The sequence below is a fragment of the Callorhinus ursinus genome, unplaced genomic scaffold (genome assembly GCF_003265705.2).
Source record: "Callorhinus ursinus isolate GAN/ISIS: 27379988/994484 unplaced genomic scaffold, GSC_fseal_2.0 scaffold31, whole genome shotgun sequence".
NCBI classification, from domain to species: domain Eukaryota; kingdom Metazoa; phylum Chordata; class Mammalia; order Carnivora; family Otariidae; genus Callorhinus; species Callorhinus ursinus.
In genome coordinates, this window is record NW_027397093.1 from 8993635 (window position 1) to 9017743 (window position 24109).

Consider the following 24109-nt stretch of genomic DNA (forward strand, 5'->3'; position numbering starts at 1 on the left):
CACTGCAGTGGAACTCAGCAGAAAGCTTTTAGGTTCCTAGAAATGAGGATTTGGCCTCTAGGGTATTTTTCCACCCTGGTTCCAGGCAAGCAAACAGCAGTTGACTTTAACTTCATCCTGGAGGGAGAGGCACATAATTGTTTGAAATAATTTTATTCTCTTTGTTCCCCTTAAAGCTGGTTCAGCTAGTGAAGTGTGTGGTCTCTCACCATGCGTGGCATGGATTGCCGTGGAATCCCAAAGCTGAGCCAGCGTGACAGGGGTCTTGCCCCTGTCTCTCTGTACCCCCTTCCCTCTTGGACTTCTCATCTCAAGGAAGCCTCTGGCTGTGAGGTTAATGTTTGATAACAATCAAAATTGTCCAAATATTGTTCTTCCTAATTAAAAGGCCATAGCAGCCTGTGTTACAGAGGGCAGGATGCAGATGTGTATGTGTAAGGGGTGGTCAGAATAAAGTGAATTATTAAACATGAACCTCCCCATGCATACCAGGCAAGTCAGGAAATTGGGGACGATGGGTTTTGGTTGCAAAGAAACTTTGATTAGAAGGAGCTAGAACTGTGAATAATGAATTGCGGGGGTTCCTGTGCCTTTGAGGGCACATTGCCTGGTGCCCTAAGTTGGAGTGGGCAGCTCATCCACACAGTCATTGGTCCAAATGTATTAGACCAGGTATTAATAATTCACCCTAGAATGATACACCTCCATGAGGGCAGAGCTGATGACAGTCATTGGTCTTTACCCACAGCTTCCTAACCCTCCCCTCCCAACCTAGCTCTTCCCGTTCCAGTCCCACCCCCACCTCCCCATTCACCTTGAACATTTCATGCCATACTATCTGGAGAAATACCGAGTGTGGACATTCCATTTCTGGAAATCCTGTGGTAGTATAGTTTAACTTTTGCATTTCTTTCCATTTCTTCATAGCATTCCATCAAGGAAGAGAGTCAAATTCAGCTGTCTGGCCAAGGAGCAAGCTCTCAGAATCTACTATTTACCCATTTTTTTCTTCTGTATAACAAACCTGGTCTAATGATTTACATTTTTTCCCCCAGCCTGTATAAGTTTGCCAAAGGGTGGACTCCCAGGGGACAAGTCATGTCTGAATTGATGTGTTTGAAGGAATTTTCTTGAACTTCTAATCATTGACATATTTTTGATTTATTTTTTTTCTCTTTGCTGCCTTGGAATACGGCCCCTACTCTATTTTAACTGCACACTGGTAGTGATATATTGTGAGTAAAACGGGTTCCCAGTAGCCCGGAGTCCAGTTCCCCCTGTCTTTCTCTAGAAGAGATACTTCTTTTATTTTCTGTACAGTTTCAGTTTCTTTTTTTCTTTTGGTATTTATGTTGCATGTAGCAGTGACATCATGCCCCAACTCCCTCATCCAACACGGTCTGCAGAGTAGCCTGGGGCTGGAGACCCCCCAGAGCAGGGAACCCCCCTCCGTTCATCTTCCCATCCCCCAGCCTCTTGCCAGCTTCTGGCGCTGTCTTATTTTTCCATTTGAAAATAAGACCTTGACCACAGTGTTTCTCTTGAAGGCCTTGTCTCGGGACCTTTAGGGGACACTGAGTAGGCTGAGGTAATTACCACTATAGCTGTAGATGCCTCATCAATTGGAGGTCATTGTCATGCTTGCCTTCGATAAATTAGACCTGGTCTCTGCTACTGAGCCTGAATTCCTATCCTGAAGGAAACACATATGCTACATATATATTCCTATGTTGTGATATATATATGATATCTACCAGTACTTTATATGTAAAAATGAACATTTTCATATATAAGCATAGAGATATTTTATAGAGAGAGCGATGTATTTATTATACGTACCTCTCTATGCGAGGAAGTGCTTGCTAGAGAATTAACTGGACACCAAACTTTGGGATTGTAAGTATCGTAAGCCACCTTACTGGAGACAAGTATTACCACAGTGGTAATTATTTCCTACAGTCTACGAAGTTCCCTTGCTTTAAAATAAAGTTCTCCTTTCAGTCAGTACCCACTGGGACATACCCAGTTCTGCTGTGGGTGTTAGTCAGGCATCTTGGAAGATCCATTTACTTGTTTCAGGTGGAAAAAATGGCTCAAGGACAATGTTCCTTTTCGTTAGTGAGCCATGTAGAAGTCCGAACAAGTAAATGTTAAGTCTCTGAGCCCCTAACTTACTCATAGAGTAGGACCCCTCTCACCCAACAAGATGTGGCCATTTCAGGGCCAGTGTTTCTGTGTGTGACTCCGAGCAATGCTGCCTTCCATGCCACCAGCAGTGAGCGTCGTCAGGTCTCTACTCACGGACTCATGGGAGACTCCATGGAAAACGAGACCCAGCCTGCAGACCAGTTCAGTCCAGTGGTCCTGGCATCTGGAGCTATCTCAGCCCTCCAGAATCTCCTTGCCTCTGCACCAGGCAAGGGGGTCATCTGGTTCTGGCTAGTCTTCAGAGTTTGAGGCTCTAGAATGCTCAGTGTACAAACAAAACAAATCAATGATGTCTTGAGTCCGTCACACAATGCTGCCAAGATGGACTCCGTGGCTGCCTTTATCTGCAGAGCACCGGGAAGGCTGGCTCGAGGGCATGTGCCACTCTCATACCTGCAGAGGCGCCTTCTGTACCTCGTGATCCTTCGGAAGCAGACAGAAGAGGGGATGTCAGTCACCAAACAGCTCTGGTGCCAAATGCCTCTGCCTTCCACAGCCACCGCGTGGTGTGGAGGGCAGGATCCTCTAGTTCTGTTCTGTGTACTTAGGCCCACTGACATTAACTAGCTTTTCCTTTCCCCTCTTTCTGTTCTTGGAAAACCACCTGGCAGATCTTTCTTCTCCCTGCAGAAGCTAATAGGAGGAATTTGGCTAAGTGAAGACATCATCCCTCATTTACAGGACTGGAAAGAATGCTCGCTGATTCCCAGGGTCACATCAAACGCATGTCTCAACCCTCTACCTCGGTGGACTTTTTCGTTCCATGGAGGCTTCTAGTTCTAATTTTAGTTGCTGCTGAGCGTGTGAAGAGCAGCATCAGGGTTCAGGCTTGGAATTCATCCTCCCTTCACTGGGATTGATTTTAAACATGTCATTGCAACCTAAAAAGTATCTGTGAACTGAAAGTCAGATATTTTCTTCGTCCACATTCGTCTTCCTTTGAATTTGCTCCATTTGAACCTAGAATACTTTTTCTCTGGCCGTTGGAAAACTCCACCTGAGCTTCTCAGTCCTGCGTTGCTTTTCCTGCCCCTTCCAACCCACCCTGGAAATTAAGATTCTGCAGTTGGAAATTGGCTGGCAATTTGGTTGCTGATGCAGGAGGCAGATGGTGCTGAGCACAGGATGGAGTCCAACTCCCTCTTCATTCCAGGCTTGGCTCAGAAGGGCTAACCGGCAGAGATCCTGAGTGTGACAGCTGATTGTCACTTTGACACAAGGAAAATGCAGTAACCCAGCCACATCTACATCAGCCACTTCTGTACAGGTTTCTTTTCTCGTGATCAGACAACCCTTGAAAATATAGGAAAAGTGGTCCGAGAGTAGGTCTGAGAAATCCCCCATTTTTAAACACTTAAGAGTAAACAGATAGCTTTGATGATGTCCATTAGGAAAATACTTTCATTTTATCTCTACAAATAGCACTAGAAGTCCTAATGGAAATATTGGATGAATATCCACTCCCTTGTGGTGAAGGAAAGCACATAAAAGCTTTTTCTCAAATTGTAAAAGGGCTAAGCCTGAGTTCTTTGGAGGAAGGTGAGACCCAGGGTCTCATTCTTGGCAACCACATAACCTCTTTGAATCGGTGGCACCGGTCCAAGAACAAGAACCTTGTGACGTGGGCCAAAGAGAAAACGGAGTCCCTAGAGGCTTATATTTCTGCTTTCCCTGAGTTAAGCTGGCCTATGGGGCCAATAATTGAGCATAAAGTTCCAAAAGCCCTAAGACGGAATGACAAGTAGCTACAGTCTTCACACCTACCGGAGACACACTCTTGTCTGTTTCCTGCCTCAGGAAGCAGCAGCACGGCTTTGAGGAGACCCAGCCATCTGCTGCTGAACTGGTCCCACTCTGTTGGCCACGGTGGCAGAGCCAACGTGTTTGCAAGTCGCCACTCTTGAACCAACTCCTAGAATTCGCCGCTTCACCCCGACTGGCCCCTAAACATCCGCCGTGAATTGTAAGAACCACTGAACTGAAATGACACTGCACAGATTTCCAATTTTTGGAGGCACACAGTGTTCCTTCTTGCTCCCTTACAGAGAAAGGCCAGATCTTTCAGGTAGTCTGTTGACTAGCTGCTCTTCCACACGGATCCACTAGATGTCCTCATAGATCTACTTTCCATTACCATTGAGCTCCTGGGGAAAATTCCTTTTTTCTGAGGCTTTGGGATTTGGGAAGAGACCGTTGGGTGACGATGTGAAAAAGAAAATCAGCAAACACCAAAGGTGAGAGGGCACTTTATGTGTCCAGGGAGTAGATTAAGAAACTTATTTCTGGTTTAAATAAATACTGAAACTTTTCCAAAGTTGCTCTTTGAAGCCTAACCTTGGGAGTTTTAAGTGGCACTCTGATATCTGAAATTAACCTTATAACCCACATCAGCTCCAGAAAAGGAAACAGTCACGGGGAAATGGAAATAAAACGCCAGCGGTTCTGAATATCCGTGATTCGCTAAAACAAAACCGGAGGATTAGGAAGCCAGAGAGAGTTGAAGGGGACGAGGGGTGGGTGGTGGTTTCTAAATCAGGAGAGCCACGACTTAATTTTGATATAATTTTATTTTACAACTTGAGAGTATAATTTTACACACAGTGTCCACATCCTCTGGAATAGCTCCCACCACGTGGGCAAATTAGCAAACGTTTTTAGTTAAAGCGCTTGTTCATGACCCATTTAACGACCCAGAGGAGGGCTCTTTCTTCCTAGCTGGGACGCACATCCTTCAAGCCTGATGAATCGCTCCACCAGAAGGGAGGTCAGCTGGGCTTACCTGTTAAGAGATTGGGCCCGGAAGTGTATAGGTGAAGACATCTAAGGGGTGGGGGGGTGTCAATGAAAATGGACTATTCCAGAAGTAGAGCGAGAGAACCACCCTCCCAGCCCGTGGCACCTTGGTCTAGACATTGTAATTCACAAAGGTTTGTCAACATATGGGGCTCAATCATTTTTAACCGTTTCTGTCTTGTCTTTGAGCCTCTCACTGATCGTTCTTGCTGGGTTGTTTTTTTTTTTTTTGTGGTGGTGGTGGCGCTTGTTTGTCTTTTGAGATTTCTATTTTGTATTTGGTGTGAGTGTAAAAATGATGACTGGGGAGGAATGACTAGTAATAGCATGTTTGCTTTTTTATGCATATGCTGCTTTGGAATGTGACTGCTTATAATTAACATTTAATCTTCTTATAGCAAATGGTTCTTTGCTGCTTCGATTACCAGTTTCAGCCTGTTCCTGCATGCTAACAATATGAAATTTTAGAACAATGCATGGTCTCCAGAACAGCCAGCAATAACCGTTGCAAACAGTTCCTGAGAGGCACTGGGTTGAAGTTGTGTTTCCACCTGAAGCCCTTATCAAGTACGAGGTTTAAAATCACCCATTATGATGGGCTTACCTCTGACAGAATCATTTCAAAAGTTATTCTGCCTCATCCTCCCTCCCCTTGTCCTTAAAGACGGTATATATAGAAGAACTCTCTTTCCCTATAAATGTGTCAGATTCTATTATTATATATGAACCCAAAATGGCAGTATGGAAATGAAAACCAGGGACTGTTGCTAATGAGAAGCATAGCATTTCAGAGTTTGATGGGCTTCTCTTCTGCTACAGCATTTGATTAAATTTTTTTCAAAACAATTTATTTACAGTAAAACGAAAAATTATCTTTGTTTCCCTCCTCTGTGTAAATAACAAATCAATATTTCCAGTAAAAGAACCGAGCCAAAAATAAGCGAGCGGTCTACAAGTTGTCCATCAGATCTGGATGAGTGTAAAATAATTTTATTTTGGTGTCTTCAGCTGAAGACTTTTTCCTCTTTCTTGACTTCAACTACTACCGTTTGGGGTGTCTGGGCATTCATGCCATACCTTCTAAAGTCTTCCAATTCAAATGCTATAGTGGAATTTTTCTTTTCTTTTTTTTCTTTTTTGGTAAAAGCTCAGCTCAGGAATGATGTACCACGCATTGAAGAGGGCTGGGGCTGCATGATGTTGATCTGAACAACCAGCTAGCTAGGATGCTAAAAGAACATGTCACTAAAAATGGGAGCCAAGTTTAAACAGGAACGGATCTCTCATTCATCTCCCCCAGTGCCTGTTCTTCACAATCATAATGTTACCCCTGCTTGACAAATATACTGTATGGCAAGTCATAAAGGTCTTAGAACAGGACTTGACCCATTTGAGAGATTTAAACCCCTCTTCCTGGTGACTGTAACATTCAAAGAGGGCAAAACCAGAAGCCATATTTTAAAGTAAGAGTGCAACCATTCTCCACAAAGAAAAAGAAAGAAGGGGGGAAAATGACTTTTAAAATGGAAGGTATGGGCGCAGGGAATAACACCTTTCCGGTTCAGGCTTACTATTTGGCTATGATGCTTGGAATAAATACAAGTTCTTCTCCAATCCTGTGAGAGAAGCAGGCTGGTTCATGCTAAGTGATAAGCAAACACGTTTGCCTGTTGTAGCAACAAAATGAGGCACAAAAAAATCTCCTTGTACTGAAATATAAATTGGCTTGAAGGATAAGGGTGAAGTGTCTTGAGAACCACTACGGTGATGTCCAGCAAGGTTTGCACTTGGTAGGTCAGCACTCAAGTTGGATCCCCAGGCAGGCCAGATCCTACGATATCAGCTTTAGCAGAGCTATCAATGCTGCACGCAAATATAAATAAGATATTTTATGTGGGACCTAATCTCTTACTTCATGTTTTATAATCTCTAATCTATTTTGTCCAATATTTTCAGTATAAGAAAAAATTATGATTAACCGATAGCCCGCTGGCTTTCTGGATTTTCAGTGGGTGGGGAGAGAAAAGCAGACGCGATTTTCAGATTCTCCCAGCTTTAAGCAGAAAATACACCCATGAGTAGCTAAATGCATTCCAACAGACCAACATCTCATATGCTTTTGGTGATTTCTTATTTGTGAACTGCCTTTAATGTCAAATACGCAGCGTTAGCCTTGAGTAGCTGCATTTCTTATATGGACAGATTTGGATATTTGTTCTGTCAAGAGTAAATTTAAATTCCTGTAGGCATCATGTGAACTCACTCTGGGGAAGTTCAGCAGAGGCATCCTCAGATTCTATATTAACATGTAATCGTTTCATATCTAATTTGATGAAAACTTGTCCTAGGCTCTGCCTCATGCCCAGAAATGGATGGAAATTAGAAAGCCTACATATTAGATATTTTGCATCTCGCAAAAACCATTTATTGTACCAAATAAGCAATTAATTGATTGGCCGTGTGTTTATTTTGACCTCCTGTATTAATTGCGCCAGGGGAAAAATGTTGGTTACATTTTTGCTGTCTCTAACGTGCTCTTCTTCTCATCCAAGAACCCGATTGTAATCAGCCATGCCCGCTTCCTGTAGTCACCCACTTTACCTGGGGAAGAAAAATAATACACAACAGCCTTGGGGGATGATAGAGGCGATTTATATTTTCGCTGCTTTTTTTGATGTACAACCAAACTGTTATCAGCAGTCACTCTGCATTTTTTTTTTCCTGGGTCAAGACTGTTAATGTGAACTAAGACCTGTGTTAAATCCCTTTAGCTCCCTTCTAGCTGCCTTGCTGTGTGTGACCTTGCCATTAACTACCGCTCTTCCTCTCCTTCATCCAACCACATGATGATAGCCAAGATGTCCATCTACAAGAGAATGAGACGAGCATGTTGTTTTGATTGCGGACGTTCTGAGCGTGACTGCTCGTGCATGTCAGGCCGTGTGCGTGCTAACATGGACACCCTTGAGAGAACCTTCCCACTTTCTTCTGTCTCTGTTAATGATTGCTCCACCAGTTTCCGTGCCTGTAAGTTTGACCCCGACACACGGAGTTCCATGTCTGTGCTGTCTGTGGTATCATCCCTGTCTTGTGTTGTGTGCCCTGTGGTTCTTGTGAGTCCGTCCAGCTGATGTTTTCTTCCCAGTATGACCTTGTATATGGTGATGGATGTCGCCCTCGCTGCCTGTGTCCCCATGTACCTGCTAGGGAAGGCCTCCCTTCCCATTCTGTTAACTCGTTGTGCTTCTGGGAATGGCGTGCAGGACTGTGATAGTAGAGTCTAGGGATAGTCTCCTTCTTTCTCCTTTAAATAAATATAAATGGAAATTAATGTGACAACAAGTCAAATACTGTATTAATACAAAGATGTGTGCAAATGCATATCTTAATAATTGGGTCAAGCCTATCCATTGGATTGGGTTGCAGGGAGGAAGGAGAGGGAACAAGTAAAAGTAGATTAAATTATTAAATCATTAAATTATTTAAATCATTAAATTATTTAAATCACTAAATTATTAAATCATTAAATTAGAGAGTTTCCAAAATACAACAGGGTTAAGATGAATGTGAATTTCTTTCTTCTTTTATTTTTTAAACCTTGTCTTTTTAACCTGTATCTCGTTTCTCCAGTGCCAGATTGTGTCCTATGTTCTGGAAATGAGTATTCTAAACATGAAAACCTCTATTGACTGGTGCAGTCTAGGGCTTCCCTCAGAAAGCTGACTAATTCAGAGGAGCATTATTTTTTCCCAAAAATAGAATCTCACGCTTTAAGGTCTCCTGTAGCAATTGTGATTCCAAATAACAACAAAAGCTATAAGCCATGAGCTGCCATAACCTCCTGGAGTCCACTGCACAGGACTTTGAGGTCAGTCTTCTTCATTCACCCACAAGGTCAGGGATGGTAAAGAACCAAAGGTCAGGGTCTAGCGGCTGGCAACCGGCAATGCTGACCTACACCAGGTTCCTGACCCCTCCCTCATCCTGGTCCACTGCATGGACTTTGCGGGTATTTTACCGACGGTTGCCCAGTGATATTACTGAAAGCCCTAGTGTGCACACTGAGGTGCTGGGATGTGGGGAACTTGCTGACTGACTTGTGCTGGTGTTGGAGGTGGTCCCAGCATGGTGTGCTTGTGGGACAGTGATCCACAGAGGCTCCCGGGGCTGAGGGGGCCCTGACGTCACCGTATGCCGCGGAGTGGTATGCCGGGCCACGTGCTGGTGTTTGAACCTGCTGTTCGGGTCTGAGGCACAATCTGGGCATCTAACTGTTGTAGAGTCACTTGGAAAAGTTATACCTGGGACCAGAGAATCGTCCTTTCTTCTTCACAATTCACTGTTCTTCTAGAACAGTGCCAAGAAATAGGATTCATTTTTTAAAAGTGATACCTAATAGAGGTTGTATCAAGAGGGATTTTGGACTGTCCCAACCACATTTGCCTAAAATTCTAGGAAGGAAGTTCCTTTCAAATCTTTCGTACAGATGCCACAGTATGAACCTTTACCCTTTTATTCTCATCGTGAGAATTCTTGCTAGTTCCTATGACGTGGCAAGGAGAACTTGGTTGCAACCGCAGAAGGGATTTGTTTGCCTAAGGTGTCTGGCAAGACACTAGGTTCAAGACAGGAGCTGGGGGAGGAAGAGCAAAGTGGTGAGCTGTGGTGGCACAGTTTGGCCACATCTTTGACTGATGGCAGTGAACGGAACCACCAGCCACCGGGGTTACCCATCTGCCTAAGGCACAACTTCTGTTTCAGATAACCACTAGGCTCTAAAACCTTGGCCAGGAATTCAGTGGAGAAAAGGAAGGAGCCATTTGGGCTGTATGTGGTTGTGTCTTGGCAAGAGCTGCCCATACCAATCATAGTAACATGTGTGTCCCCTGTGTGAGTCCCGTGATACCCAGCGTGTGTAATTTCCATTTCATCCAGGAAAAACCATAATTGGAGGGATTTCTCAGCTCTGCAATTTAATCCAAACATTGATGGAGGCCAAGAGAAGAAAAACTTAGGGTGGGATTGTCCCATCCTCTTGGAAACATCCTGTGCGTGAGACTGTTGTCCTTTTCTACCTTCCCAAATCGGCCCCACCGTAGAAAACATGGAGCTTTGGGCTGTATGTGGAAGCCTTAACTGGTACTGACAGCTCAGGGGTGGGGGGGTCGCCGCCTCTGTTTCATCAGTTTCCCCGCCGTCCTCATGCCATCAAAACAAAGCAGATTTCATCCACCCCTGTGTGAGTCCTCTCACCTTTGACCATTAATAATAAGTTAGAAAAAGCCATTCCAATTTGGGCCCCTTTGTGCACCCACGTAAGCCCTTCTTCTCCAATTAAAAAATGTCTATTTCTACGCAGAGTTCCACTGGCAGAGCTCCAATAGCAATCCCTGGGCTTCCCTTGCTGGTGGTGGGGTTGGGTGGTGCCCATTTGACAGAGCTGGTTGACTCAAAGAGCAGTGGCGAGAGTGGGCTTTTCATTAAATATGAGCAGATGTGAAATGTAGAGGGTTTGACAATTAGAAATGGCAGGAGAAGGGCCCTTGAATCAAAGTGAGGTCAGATGGGCGGATCAGATTACTTCTCTTACATTCTTTAGTTGTTCTGAAAATCATTTTGAATTAGTGTCAGCAGAACCATGATGGGTTTTGCCCTTTGTCTTTTATGCTAGGGCCGTATTGTTTCCCAAGACACTCATTAAAGGTCATTATATTATTATGGAGCTCGCTTTGGTCGCAGTTTCCCAGTTGAGCCAGTGTGCTTTGGAGACTGCCTAATTCATTTCTCTCTTGCTTTTAGTCTCCCTCCTTGCTTTTTTTTTTTTTTTTTCCTCATAAGGGGAAAGATTTCCGTTTTCAAGGGACGTTAAATTGAAACACAAAGTCCCATTATGTGTTTTCTGAAGTGGGAAGAAAAGTAGCTAGTTCCCAGAGGAGTAGTAATATATTAAAAATGTTCACACAGTTTTAAAAAATCTGCCTTCTAGCGGCAGGGCCCGCCTGCTCAGGGCACCTCTCCTTGGAGGTGTGGCCTGTTACTGAGTATCGGTCATTGCAAAGTCACGTTCTGTTCTGACAGTTGTCTTCTTTTGAACTCGAGAGATGTAAGGTCAGACTGTGCAGACAGAAAGCTCTTCAGGGAAGGACTCCTTTACAAAAGACTTAAAAAAACAGTGTCAGAAAAGTAAAGCACATAGTGACCAGTAAGGATTCATCAAAGACTATGTTTTTGGCAAGACTGAATGGTTCCTTATGGTAGGCTGGAGTCGGTGCGCAAAGCTTCATTTTACGATCGTCCTGGTTTTGTTTCTACTCCAGATGATCCTGGGCAGGAGTGCCAGCTCTTCGAAAAGACACTAAGATGATATGGGCCCAGACGTTTTACAAGTAGCCATGTTCTAGGACCGTCAAATATTTTTCAAAAAATGATGTCTAGCAGCATACACACATAAAGGTAGATGTAGGTTCTAATCAGTTCCATTTTGCCTCCATGGAATTTTATAAAATAGTGCTTTTTCTCTGTTCAGAATTTTTTCGTGTTGTTTCGGTCTTGCCTGACATCTGATTGCTCAGTCTAATAGAAAGGGACAGTGAAAGTTTGAAGCAGCGACAACATAGGACCCTATTGATTCAAACCTGCCGAGACCTGTGTGACATGATGCCGGCCGCAAGCCATCAGCAGCCCTGGCATGAACAAATTAATCATGTGCTGGAAGAGAAACAGATCTTTAGACTTGCACTTGGAAATAGTTTTAGCTCAAGTACATGTGCGATCACTCACACCAACCTTTCAATTTACTAATAGTTTAAACCTGCACAATTACATACACCCTTTTGCAAAGTACTGTAGCTAATTTTAAATGGCACGTGACTTTTATTTCAGGTATAAATCTAATACAAGGAGGCATTCAACTCCAATGGTTAAGTTGAGAGGAGCAGTCCAATACCATTAGGTTGAAGGGACACGTACCAAAATCAGTTTAGTGTAATCTTGAGTCTTGTCAGATAATAAACAAAAATCAGCTTATCCCGAGTAGCCTCTGGTTTGTACGGGCAGAGAATTAACATTGTCAATAGAACTAAAGTCACTCGAGTGAACTAATGGCATTTTGAAGTACATAGAATCAGATACGAGGGCAAGGGGTGGAACTAGCTCTAGGAAAATGTCTATAACAGGACACACCCTATACTGACAGTCTCCGTTAACTCTTAAGGAGGGATTTGAGTTAATAAGCTGTATTTAAAAATCAACAGCCTATCATTATCTGATTCCTTTTATGTGTAGTTTTGGGTGATGTCCTCAAGTTCCCCCCAAATTGTATTTGTTTATTTTACTTCTGGGCCCTGAAACCAAAGACTCTTCCCACCACGGCCATCAGTGATAGAAAGAAAAAGGAGAGCCAAAGGAAACTCAGCTTAAATCAGTGTAATAGTTTCCCATGCATTCTGTAAGCCCATTCGTTCTGGGTCTGCAATTTCTCCCATTTTTCTTGTGCACGCTGGTTATGATCTGTCTCTTCCTCCCTCTGTCTCTCTCCTTCCCTACATTCCATGAGAACAAACACTCAAGCAGCCTTCGGATTCCACTCTAGCTCTGCGCTAGCCCTGGTCCACGCTCCCTGAGTTGGCCATTCGCACTTCATTGCAGGACGTGAAAACAGGAAGGTAAATAGGGCCAGATAGCCATTTAATCATTCCAAGAGACTAACGATGTACCTGGGAGGGCATCTTCAGGTACTTTTGCTGGTAGCGGACAAGGTTACAGAAGCCAATTCCTCTCACTCGATGCTGTGGTAGGCGCATTTAGCAATGGGTTGACTAGAAATATGCCTTCCACGTGCTTACACAGTGCTCAGCTCGTTAAATCAGCATTGTAAGGCCAAAATCACGCGTGGGCAAGATCTCCTTTGAAAAGAATCCCTTGAAATGCCTATCTTCAAATGTTTTCACTCGTAATAAATAGGTACTTTCTTCAGCTGAGTGTCAGGTGAAGTAGCTGACTTGTGTTTGGGGACCTTGTTGTGCTCCCCCCCCCAAAAAAAGTATTGTTGAATTCTTTACGGTAAGTATGCTATGAAGAGCCACCTTGTTTAGAAGAAGAGGGACCTTCTGAGCAAAAGGCAGCCAACTTTTCAAAAGAAATCCTTTGAAACAGAATTAGGAGACAAGAAGTAGAAAGGTCAGAGGAGGAAAGACGGAAGGGTCCCTTGTGTGTCACTGGAACACCTCCCTTCCCAGGAGCACGACACTTTAATAAGTGACTCAGCTCTTCAAGGACAAACTAGAAAAGACGTCGACATGCCACAAGTAGGCTGGGCAGAGGTCCTTCTGCAAGGTGACATGGAAATTATGTTTGCATTTTTACTCCGGACGGTGGCCGGTTGTCACGATACTCAGCCTGACAGCTCCTACCACTGGGCATCAGATTCTCCATCTTACCTCCATGGACGAGGACGGATGTGGCCAGTTAGTTCTCCATCTCCCCCCTTCCTCCACTATCTCGGGCGACAGATGCCAGGACCAGTCCGCCTTTCACTTGAGTTCTCTTGTCAAGGCTCTGCCTTGAGCCCAAATCCTGACCTTTACTGTATGAAATAAAGTACTGATGAACAAGCAGAGGTTTGAATTAGAGCAGGCTTGGAGCAAATGTCAAGTCCATCTCTGCCTCCCTCCTCCACCTGCACCAGGAGCCTGGATTAGACCCAGTCTGGAGTTTGCAGTGCCTTAGGCTTTATGGGTCTGGGGAGACATAACTTATTAACAAAGAGTTATTAAATTTTTATCAATTTTACAACACAATGTAAATGCCTCCTATGAATCTACATTGTATTCATTATCATTTAAAACGTTAATTAAGTCAAAGTTGCATTTAATTTCTCTCTAAATGGGCCTCTGGGAAGAGGCTTTTAGAAACATCTGTGGGAGCGTGTGGCTCGTGGAGACAGGGAATCCCCCAGCCGGCGTTCAGGATAGCCCCCTGAGTTGATTGCCATCGCATGTCTGTGGTTAATTTGTTGTGATGCGATTGGGCATCGTCTCAAATTAGTATCAGACCGATAATTGTGTAAAGACACTGACGAGAGTCTTGGGGGGCGGCTGCACGGGCTCCACCGCGTCCTGCCTTCAAGTCCGACCCAGATGGAAATGAACACTTGATGTGCAGCCCGCCTGGTCTCAGTCTTGCCCGGGGATTCTCCCTCCTCCTCCTTGGATGGTGCCCATCGCTTCACTCGGATGTTTCCTTCATCTGAGATGGACGTCTGTCATCTGGCCCAACAAATTCAAGATGTTTGCCAGCACGCTCATAGGAAAGATCTTAAGAGTTTGGGATCTTTGACTCGAATTTAAGCCTAGAAGCAATGAGCCTAATGGGAGCCCTTTTCAGAATGGAGTGGATTGGAGATTATAAACAGATCAGACGTATCCGTGAGGAGGGAAGGGTGAGGCTTGCTAGGATTTGCCAAAAAATCCCTTTCACTTTTTGGGGAGTGGTTGATGTTTTTGTCTTATCTGAGTAAAGGCCCATTCTCCAGGCAGGTCTATTATCATATTGGCCCTCCATCATGCAGAACCCGAGGCTTCTTAATGTGGTGGTATTAGGTGGCTAGTGCTTAACTTAGATTCCCATGGAGACTAGACTCGGTGTAGTGGCTGATCTTACCGTGTGCAAGGTGAACACAGCAAGGGGGTGTGTGTGTGTGTGTGCGCGCCTATATATGTGTGTGTATGTTGTTAAATTTAACACATAGCATTTTCTGCATTGCAGACGCGATATCTTTTACAAAAACGAATTTAATCCTCATTTTAGGGAGGTAGTAACAGTTCTTTGTGGTCGAGGCAGCGGTAAACTGAGGCACCCATAAACCGTGCCATTTACAGATGAAACAACTAAGGCCCAGAGAGGGTTCGATAACTTGCCTGGGGTCCTGCCTGAGTCCGCAGCTGGGGCTGGGATTCCAGAACAAGCTGGATGGCTCCGTGGGCTGTGGAGCTAGTTGAGTTACTCAGATACAAGGTTGAACCATTGAATCTCTGGTCACCCAGTTAGGCTGGAGACTAAGACCTATTTTCAGGGAGAGGAATCCTAAAGGGGTTTTGTTCTTCATCTGCAACACAATAGAATGCATTCAAGGTGTTTGATCAGGAAAGGGACCACAGAGGCTTTGTTTTAGGAAGTCTTCCGGGGGCTCTGTGGAAGAAGGGGCTGGGCTGGTGAGGTAGTCGGGAGACTCCCCCCCCCCCCCCCGAGGGGGGGGAAGACCTGGAGAGGCTGTGGCAGGAGGAGGCCGAGGGAGCCGCTCTGAATTGCCCTAGGAAAGGAAGGCATAAGCTACGCTGCCAGGACTCTGCAGCTGAAGCACATTATCCATATGCAGATCTGAGAAGTTCAAATCTTTTTTTTTTTTAATTTTGAAGTTCAAATCTTTTTAAAGAAAGTTTAATTAATGGCTCTGAAGCAGTTGAGTTGCATTAGTTAAATTTCTTGAGCTTAATTCTCCCCAGCTGACCCAGCCGTTGTGATTCCTGTTTGGGCTCAGTAGAGTTTTCTTCGATTGGAGGGGAATTTAGATTTTTATTTTTTTTTTTAAAGATTTTTATTTATTTGACAGAGAGAGACACAGCGAGAGAGGGAACACAAGCAGGGGGAGTGGGAGAGGGAGAAGCAGGCTTCCCGCGCAGCAGGGAGCCCGATGCGGGGCTCGATCCCAGGACCCTGGGATCATGACCCAAGCTGAAGGCAGACGCTTAACGACTGAGCCACCCAGGCACCCCTATTGGAGGGGAATTTAAAGCCTCAGCTGAGACTGGAGACCTACCAGGCTGCATCCATTATCCCCAGTCTTGGGGTCTCCTCCATCTATTTTCTTTTTCTAACCCCCATTTCTTCTTCCTGCCTCGTCATCCTCCCATTTCCAATAAGACTCACATCTTGAGTGCGTTGACAGGGACAGAGGCAGGCAGCTCCCAACTGTTGCCACGAATGCTGTTGGCCCAGGCTGGACGGCAGAAACAAGTGGGCGCCACCAGCAGGGACGTGTGACCAGCCCCGAAGGTCTTGGCTCAAGCTGCACGTGATAGCTTCAGCTAGAGCTCATGAAAATTATTTTTCAAATCCGCGTGTCTGGCAATGAGACCTTTCTCCTTCCGTCTTTCTCAGGGAGACAGCATGTCTCTTTACATCTATGGAGGAAACAAATAATAAAGTCCTTCACATCCCATTCACTGAAAATCCACTGTAGTTTCCAACCACTTATCCTACTCCAGTGGAAATACAAAACACATTTCTTGTGAAGTACTGCCACACAGAGCCTGAGGAAGTCACATGGCATATCTAAGTACCACGGCACAATTTTCTTTTCCTTTTTATTTCTCTGTGCACAAGACCTTTGTACTTGTGACTGTACATTGGCCAAACGTGACCCACTGACCTCAAAGGGTCATTAAAATGGCGTGGAAAAGCACTAGAGTCCTGGGCTCCTGGACAGTGCTGGGGCATACTTGCCAAGAATGCCAGCTTCTGGAAGTGGAATGAGGCAGAATGCGCCCACCCAGTTGGCTGTGTACTGTTTCTCCTCTCTCCAGGGCTTTCTCCCAAACCAGTATGGTGAATTTCGTAGATAATCAGGGACTCCTCCATCCCTACATTTACTTATAAGGGTTCTGCTTGCCCAGTCAGCCATTTTCCCAAGAGGAAACTGTGCAGACACAAGTCTGGCATTGTCATACCTGCACATTTAAGATCCCAGAGAGCGTTAAAGAGACTTTTTTTGTAAATAGCTAGATGGTGCCTGGTTTGGAGGGAGATTCTAGACACGCCCATAGATTCTTGTTCTGGGGAGACCATTCTTCTGAAGTCCAGCTCAGACAAACTAGGGGAAGGGTCTGGAGACTCAGAGACCTTTCTTCTCAAGAGCATCTCCCTTGGTCATCCACAGAAGGAGCTCTCCTCCCGCAAACAACGGAAACAGCAATAGAGAAACTCCCTTGACCTCTTCTGGTAAACCCGAAGGCCCCCATCCTATCCCCGTCAATATTGCAGGGCAAATACTACCAAATATTCCTAGAGAAAACTCTATGCAAACTCAAAGTGGAAGCTTCTGAAGCAGATCTACATTAGGGATAGTCAGTTGCACTGAGCCGACTTTTAAGTGAAGTGAGAAAGACTGCTTCCTGGAGCTCGAGCTGCACAAGATGCACCAACAGTGCATAGAAGGGCATCTGTAGACCAGAGTGTGGACCATCCTCTGGCAGTGAAGCTGACTGCTTGCATTAAAGTGATCTCCACTTTGGCCAATGGCAGCTTTCTGGGCCGGCGCCTGTTGAATTGCACTCAGTCAAGAAAGGACACAGGGACTGCCTTCCTTCCCTCCAAGGTCAGAAACGCAGCATGCTGGCATCCTCGGCTGGGCTTCATGTGTTGGCAGGAATACCTGAGTAGGAAATGGCCTGAAAGATTCCAGTTCAGTAAATATTTGATGAGTGAAAGAATGAATAAATGAAGGGATTCTCAATCATCAGTTTAAGGAATAGGTGGTATGCCAGAAGCAGGACTGCCCAGATCCGTGAAGTTTCCTAAAACTCTCTAAACAATTTATAGCGATGTGTACACACACACACACACACACACGCACATATATATGATACAAGGAGAATAAAGGGGAAATGTAGCAAGAAAATCAAGGACATAACTGATGGCTCTTGAAAATTATCAACTAGCAGGTACAATCCATATTCTTTGTGAAGGTTAAATATTGGGAAAGAAGATCTAGAAGCGATTAAATCAGATCCAGACTAAAAAAGATCTAGACAGAATTAAATCACAGTAGGCAAAGCCCTGTCAGAGTATCAAATGAGGAGAGAGAGGGATACCATCACATGAAGGATACATGTGTATGTAGGGCATTTGTCCTAGAAAATCAAGGACTTGTGACATTTGCATTTAATAAGCCTGATCGTTCTCCTGTGAGTGAGGGTGGCACAAAAATACTAATGCATGGGGTAGGGCCAATATGAGGAGAGGTATGGGTTTGCAGAGAGCTGTCTGCCCACCCAAATGTGGAGAAAGATTTCAGGCCACTCATGACTATTAGGATCATTGACCCTGACTTAAGGTAGGCAGATCGAACCCACCAGTGCCCAAGTGGCAATTCTTCCCACCTCAAGGTGTCCAAAGACTGAGTGTGTCTCATGGCAATTTCCTATTGTCATGATTCTGTTTATTCTGCTTGAGACAAGGAGGGGGCAGAGAGCTTTCCAGATTGCTTGCAGAGCTCAGACTGCACCAAGCATTCATTTTCTTACCTTTGAGTGGCTTTGAATTGCTCTCTGCATTTTGTCAAGGTTGATCTGGCCATTTCTTCAGTGCAGATGAGTAAATTTCCACATATCGCCTATAACAAGTCCAACTGAGAGAACACATCCGATCAGGGATAGCAGGGATGCTTCAAAGCCAAAGCCCTAAACAGGTGTTCCTGGAAAAGCAGGTACGATGACCTGCAGAGAAGAGAGACCCTGTGAAAATGCCTGAACGGGCTTGCTAGGCATGCAGATGGGGTGGAGGAAGGAGCTCGGGTCATGTGGCCTGGAGGTCTTGGGAGATGGATGTGACATGTGCAAGGGACTGGTTGCTGGAAGGGCCACTCCTTCACAGATTTCTTCAATGAAGATGAAGATGGATATCCAATAGGCAGACACCTCCTGTCTTTTCTCAGCTATCTAGTTGGGGATTCCCAAGCCATTCATCTCACTGTGCAGTGAGCTAAGTGATTCTCCTTGGCAATTAAAGCCTGAAATTCTAGGGAACCTCAGAGTAGGGAAAGGGAGGGAAGCAGGGGGATTTGTATGTTTTCTGGGGACTTTGGAAATCATTCCTGGAGCAGTCATGTTTTGAAATGTTCACCAAATGGATGCTCAGTGTGTGCCAATTGCTATAATAAGAGTAATGGCTTGCACATGTATGAGTCTTTATTCTTCTCATTTCATCTAAGCAAACATCAGCCCTTACTACTGTGGGACTTTGGGCAAGTTTCTGGACTTTTCTATCCCTTAGTTTCCCCATCTGTAAAATGGAGGTAATAACGGGACCTATCCCATAGAGCACCTGTGACTTTGATCTCATCATTCCTCATCTTATTGAAACTGCTTTATGACTTTTCCATCTCTACTGTGGACATGGATGGTGCATTCTTGGAAGATGGAAGGAATGCTGGAGAGCAAACAAGAGGAGAACAGACGTTGGGGAGAGATGACATTTCTTTCCTTTCAAATTCTATCAGAATTTCTTTTCTTGATGATAGTCTTGATCTCAACCCATCTTTGAGGTCTGGTTGGTGTTGAGACTTCACATCATCACCTTTCCTAAATTGCTTTATAAATAGTCGGGCTCTGCCTCTTGTTGATTTTCTCATTAGTGAGATTGGTGTGAGAATTGGGGCCAAATGGGGCCCAAATCCTTTACCCAGGCCCTGCCTTCCTCCAAAGCTCTGGAATGTTATCAGCATGGTAGTTTTGCTTGAGATCAAATCAGGGCAACATAGGAACTGTCATTTTTCATTTGCTGGGGCCCTTTGATCCCATTTGGGGTTTATTTGTTTCAAGTGAAAAATACGGCCCCTATTGCATACATCTATCCTGTAGAGTACTTTTTTATTTTTTTCTGTTAGAGATCAAATCAGAGTTGTAAGTTGTGTGGTCATTAGTTATCACCACCAGATTTCACAGCCTACATTTTATTTCTGTTCTTTCAAAATCACCAGTCTTCTCTGCTGCATAACGATCACTCGTGGGGGAAGCTACATACAATATGCCTTTCGTGGGTGCTTGGGTGTTAATTTATATCACAGTTTCCTTTGCAGATATAATCAGAGTCACCTATCACATTCCTGTTTCTTCCTTTTATTGTATTCCTTTGCTATCGCATTTGTGTGATCTTTTTCTGAAAAATGACAGGTAGTGTTTCTCTGCTCACTGTATCAGTGACTTATATTCTCCATGACTTCTCTATTGCCATTTTAAAAATATAGCATTTTATAGATGTAATCTTAGTTATTTATAACTCAGGTTTTGTTATATGAGAAAATTTCCTAAATGACACCTGGGTTTAGGTCCATTTTTTAAAGGAAGGGAAAAAAATATTCACAGCAAAAATATTTTCCTCTAAATTGTAAATGAAGGAAAAGCTCTCAGTTAGTAAGATTATAATGCATTTTTCCTGATTTCTTAGTACATCCAAATGCATGAACATTATTTTTATGTAAGTGATCAAGTTGTGTTGTTTAACAACATGTTGTTAGAGGAAAAAGAGCTATCCCTTTCGATTTATTTGGATATTTACTGGGTGACTTACAGTGCTTTACATATTAGAATTGGTTTGTCAACAATTAACATTCTAGGTTTTTATATAACCCATACTTCAGGTAATAGAGGATTATTAAACTGCAACCAGTGTGTTAGAAATCTGCCGACTGGTAATAAAATTCTTATGTATAACAGCAGCTGAGAAATACTGCGGTATATTTATGCACAGATTACAAGACAGATGATGGCCAGCAAACCACAGAGGGGCTTGAAAGGCCAATTGACCAGCAGGTGGCGCTGCTTTTCTAGAAATGAAACCCTTTACCTGGATGTAGTCTAGGTAGCCCCCCCGCATACACACTTTCTGCTTTTTCTTTTCCAGATATTCCTTTATTTCTCCAGAATGAATTTCTAAAACTGAGTTTGTGTGTTTGTTTATTGAGGAGATATACCTCCACTAAGACAACACTTCTCCATCGCTAAGATTTCTTTAAATCCAACTAGCATGACTTAACGCTCATTTGGAACAAATCCTAGTTCAATAAATGTTATTATGTTTTTAAAAGGTAACCACTCAATGTCAGATTCTTACCCCTAAGACTGGATTACCTCCACCATCTGATTACTATGTGGCAAGTCCCCATTTTTATTTAATACTTATTTGTACAAATTAATTCCCTAGGCTTTGTTCCACACCAGGATAAATGAGGGATATTTTTATAAAGGTGGCTTAGGTAGTGGATTGGTGTGCTATATAAGAATAATTTTAACGTGATTCCCTTTCATCAAGAATTACTTTAGAATCCAAGTTAACCAAAGAATGTTGCTTTCTTACTGGGCCAAAGCTAAATTTCTGACAATCAGGATCAGAGGTTTTAGGTTGTTTTTTTTAGAACAAAATTGTCCACACAAAGGCTGATCAGCTCATCAATTTGGGCATCAGTGAAGCAAAACAACAAATGTACAAGGAAAACTTTTTTGTTGTTGTTCTTTCATCCACGCACAGCCTGTTTCCATTTTTTTGAAAGACAAAACTATGCTTTTTTTCCTTTTTTTTTTTTAAACTTACACTCTTCCTTTTATACAGGGTGTTGGGGTGTCCCTCCTGGCTAGGAGAGGATAGGAGACAATGGATTTATTGGGGTTATGCAAGGGAAGAATTAAAATACGTCCCAGGACGACTCATTTATTTGTTCATTGTGTTCATTATTAAGTGTTACCTATCAGACTATAAAGAACTTTGAATGCAAATATTTTTCTTGTTTTCTTTTTTAAAATTTGAAACCATTAATTTGGGAAAGCCACTTGGTATTTTCTCTCTCTCTTTTTTTAAGTAATCTCTACCCCCAACCTGGGGTTCGAATTCACGACCCTGAGATCAAGAGTGCATGCTCCATGACAGAGCCAGCCAGTTGCCCCAAGAATTTTCTCTCTTGAGTTTATAAATTTTTTTGGCATACTGGTCTAAGGGGTGCAGGTCAAGGGTCCAGACAACATTATGTACGTTCTTCTTTTATTCACTTCTATGCTTTTGACAGAGAAAATGCTGAAGTGTTATTGGTTAAGAAAAACCAAGGAGTAGAGAATTGAGGGAAACATTTCCTTCTCAGTGAATCCACCTGAAAGCTCTAGTTTTGTTGAAAATGTTTTCCAAACTGTCGACTGCAATCAGTATTCTTGTTCAAGTCAAAACCCTGCTGATTTTCCTCCCAGTTCCTTTTAGATGGGACAGGATCCTCTCGAATAGTTGAAGATGGGAGATAGAGTCTCAGAGTCAAGGTTAGATCGACCTGGCCCGGCTCTGAGGAAGCAGCCTTGTGAGTTTCACAGAACCCCTTTCCAAAGCATTAAATAACTTTATTTTCCTGTCAGATACACTCTCCAGAGTAAAAACGAGACCTCCAAGGGAACTGGACTCTTGCCAGGGGCCTCCTTCTCGTGTTTAGTTTCAGGCACACAACGTGTGTATCTTATCTTGGATCCTTATAATTTTTAAGTGGGCAGCAAGAAAGGAGGCTGAGTGAGGGGCTTTTGATAGACCCTGCCTAGATGCAAACCACCTGCCGCCCTCTCAGAATCCGAGTATTTAAACTGAAGAAAAAGTAACTTCCAGAGGATTCAGATTGACATCTAATATTCACAGTTCTGTCGTTTGGAATTTAAAGCCTTAGGCTGTCTGTCCCTTATACCCCCGACTGTGCCTTCAGATAAATCTGGCTGCTTTAGCCAAACTTATTTTCTTATAGTTCCCTAGCTTAGTACCTTCCCATTTCCCCACCTTTGTCCGAGCTCGCCCCTCCACCTAGCACACCGCTGTTGAGCTGCTTCGGCGCCGTGGCTTCTATGCCCTGAGTGTTCCAGGCCCCGTGTTTGGTTCGGAGGGTATGTGGCTGAACAAGGCTAACAGCTCTGTCCACCTCACCCTTGTTTCAAGCCTGACTTTTTTTTCCTGACCACCCTGTATCTTCTAGCACTCATCATACGGGGCATTTCTTTTAGCCCTCACCTGACATTATCATGCAGCACCTTTGTACTGTTATTTCATGTAAAATATCCATATATAATGCAGTTGTCTCTCCAGCTAGACTTGAGGCTCTCTCCTGTTGTGCATCTTTAAAACAAGGAAAAGAAAAAGCCATGCCCGGTCCCAGCCCCCACTCTCATGGGTTTTGTTGAATAGGGTCTGAGGTGGGACTGAAGCATTGGTGTTCTGCAAAGTTTTCCAGCCTGTTTTGTTGAAAGGCAGGGTTGAGAACTACTGAGCTAGGCCACACTTTTCTTGGATCAGGGATTCTGCTTTCTTATTCTGTAGTGCTTTGGGATTGAGTCAGGTAGCTTCCTACCTACTATGACCATTTGGGCCATAATTTTTGGCTGGAGAGTTAGGAGGCCTTCCATCCATGGCTGGTTCCTGTGATATCTGTCAAGTAACAAGAGAGAGCATTAAGCCCAAAACCATTGCAGATCAGAGCTGAAAATGCCCATCTACTTAATGAATGCCGATCCTCTGGGAGGGAGGTGTCTTTCCAAGGCACGCCTTTGATCCAAGCTGGGACGAACTTGGGCTCCCTTTGAGCTTCTTCCCTTTGCGATCCCACCTCTCTGGCAACTAGGATCTGTTTCTTAGGAACATCACCAGGGGCTCAGCACTGTGTGAGAGATTCATAGATGCATAAACTGCAGTAAAGGAACTTCTAAGTCTAATTGGGGAATAGGACATATTGAAATGGAAAACAAACTATAATGCCAAAATATAAGGAGATGTCACAGGGGTGTGAGATGAGAAATGCCAAGGGATTTGTAGAGAAAGGAGGGATTCTATCTTATGACAGTTGCCAGGGAAGTCTTCCTGGAGGAGGCAGGTTAACCTATTTCTTGAAGGATGGACAGTGTAGGTAGGTGAAAAGGCGACCTGTGGGAAAGAACAGTGAGTCACTGTCCCTCTGCCCCATCGCTCTCCTGACCCCCACCGTTGCCCACATGCATGCCCCCAGCTCGTGACCCCCCACCAGAAGTTCAAGGGAAAGAGCCCCTCACAGTCAGACAGTACCAATTTCCTGTAATTTAGAGGGAACAGTGGGTTTTCTCCATGTTCCCATCTGACTTTCATTTGTTACTGCTCTGAATGGTCCCAGCCTTCTCCAATTGAGGCCCATTTAAACATTTTCTGGCTTTTTTTGTTCTTATGACACTTGGCATAGCCTAATTATTTTGACCTGAGCAGTTCACTGGGGCCATCTGAAATCTTTGGGCCTCAGCCAAACCAAAGCAGAGGCTGTGGGGTGGGAATTGAATCTCACGCCGTCCTAGTG

General features: G+C 44.0%; 1 protein-coding gene across 14 annotated transcripts in view; it reads left to right on the top strand.

Annotated features, from left to right (window-relative positions):
• Positions 1-24109, top strand: part of KCNMA1 (potassium calcium-activated channel subfamily M alpha 1) — a 746792-nt gene that overhangs the window by 618878 nt on the left and 103805 nt on the right. For 2 of the 14 annotated variants that reach the window (XM_073878761.1, XM_025850542.2), the window contains exon 19: positions 7855-8028. The exons of 10 other annotated variants lie outside the window; for them this stretch is intronic. In XM_073878761.1, the coding sequence (XP_073734862.1) occupies positions 7855-8028 (174 nt within the window). Of the gene's footprint in view, positions 1-1226; positions 1236-7854; positions 8029-24109 lie in introns of those variants that run through there. 2 more of the 14 variants (XM_073878759.1, XM_073878757.1) reach the window with 2 other exon arrangements.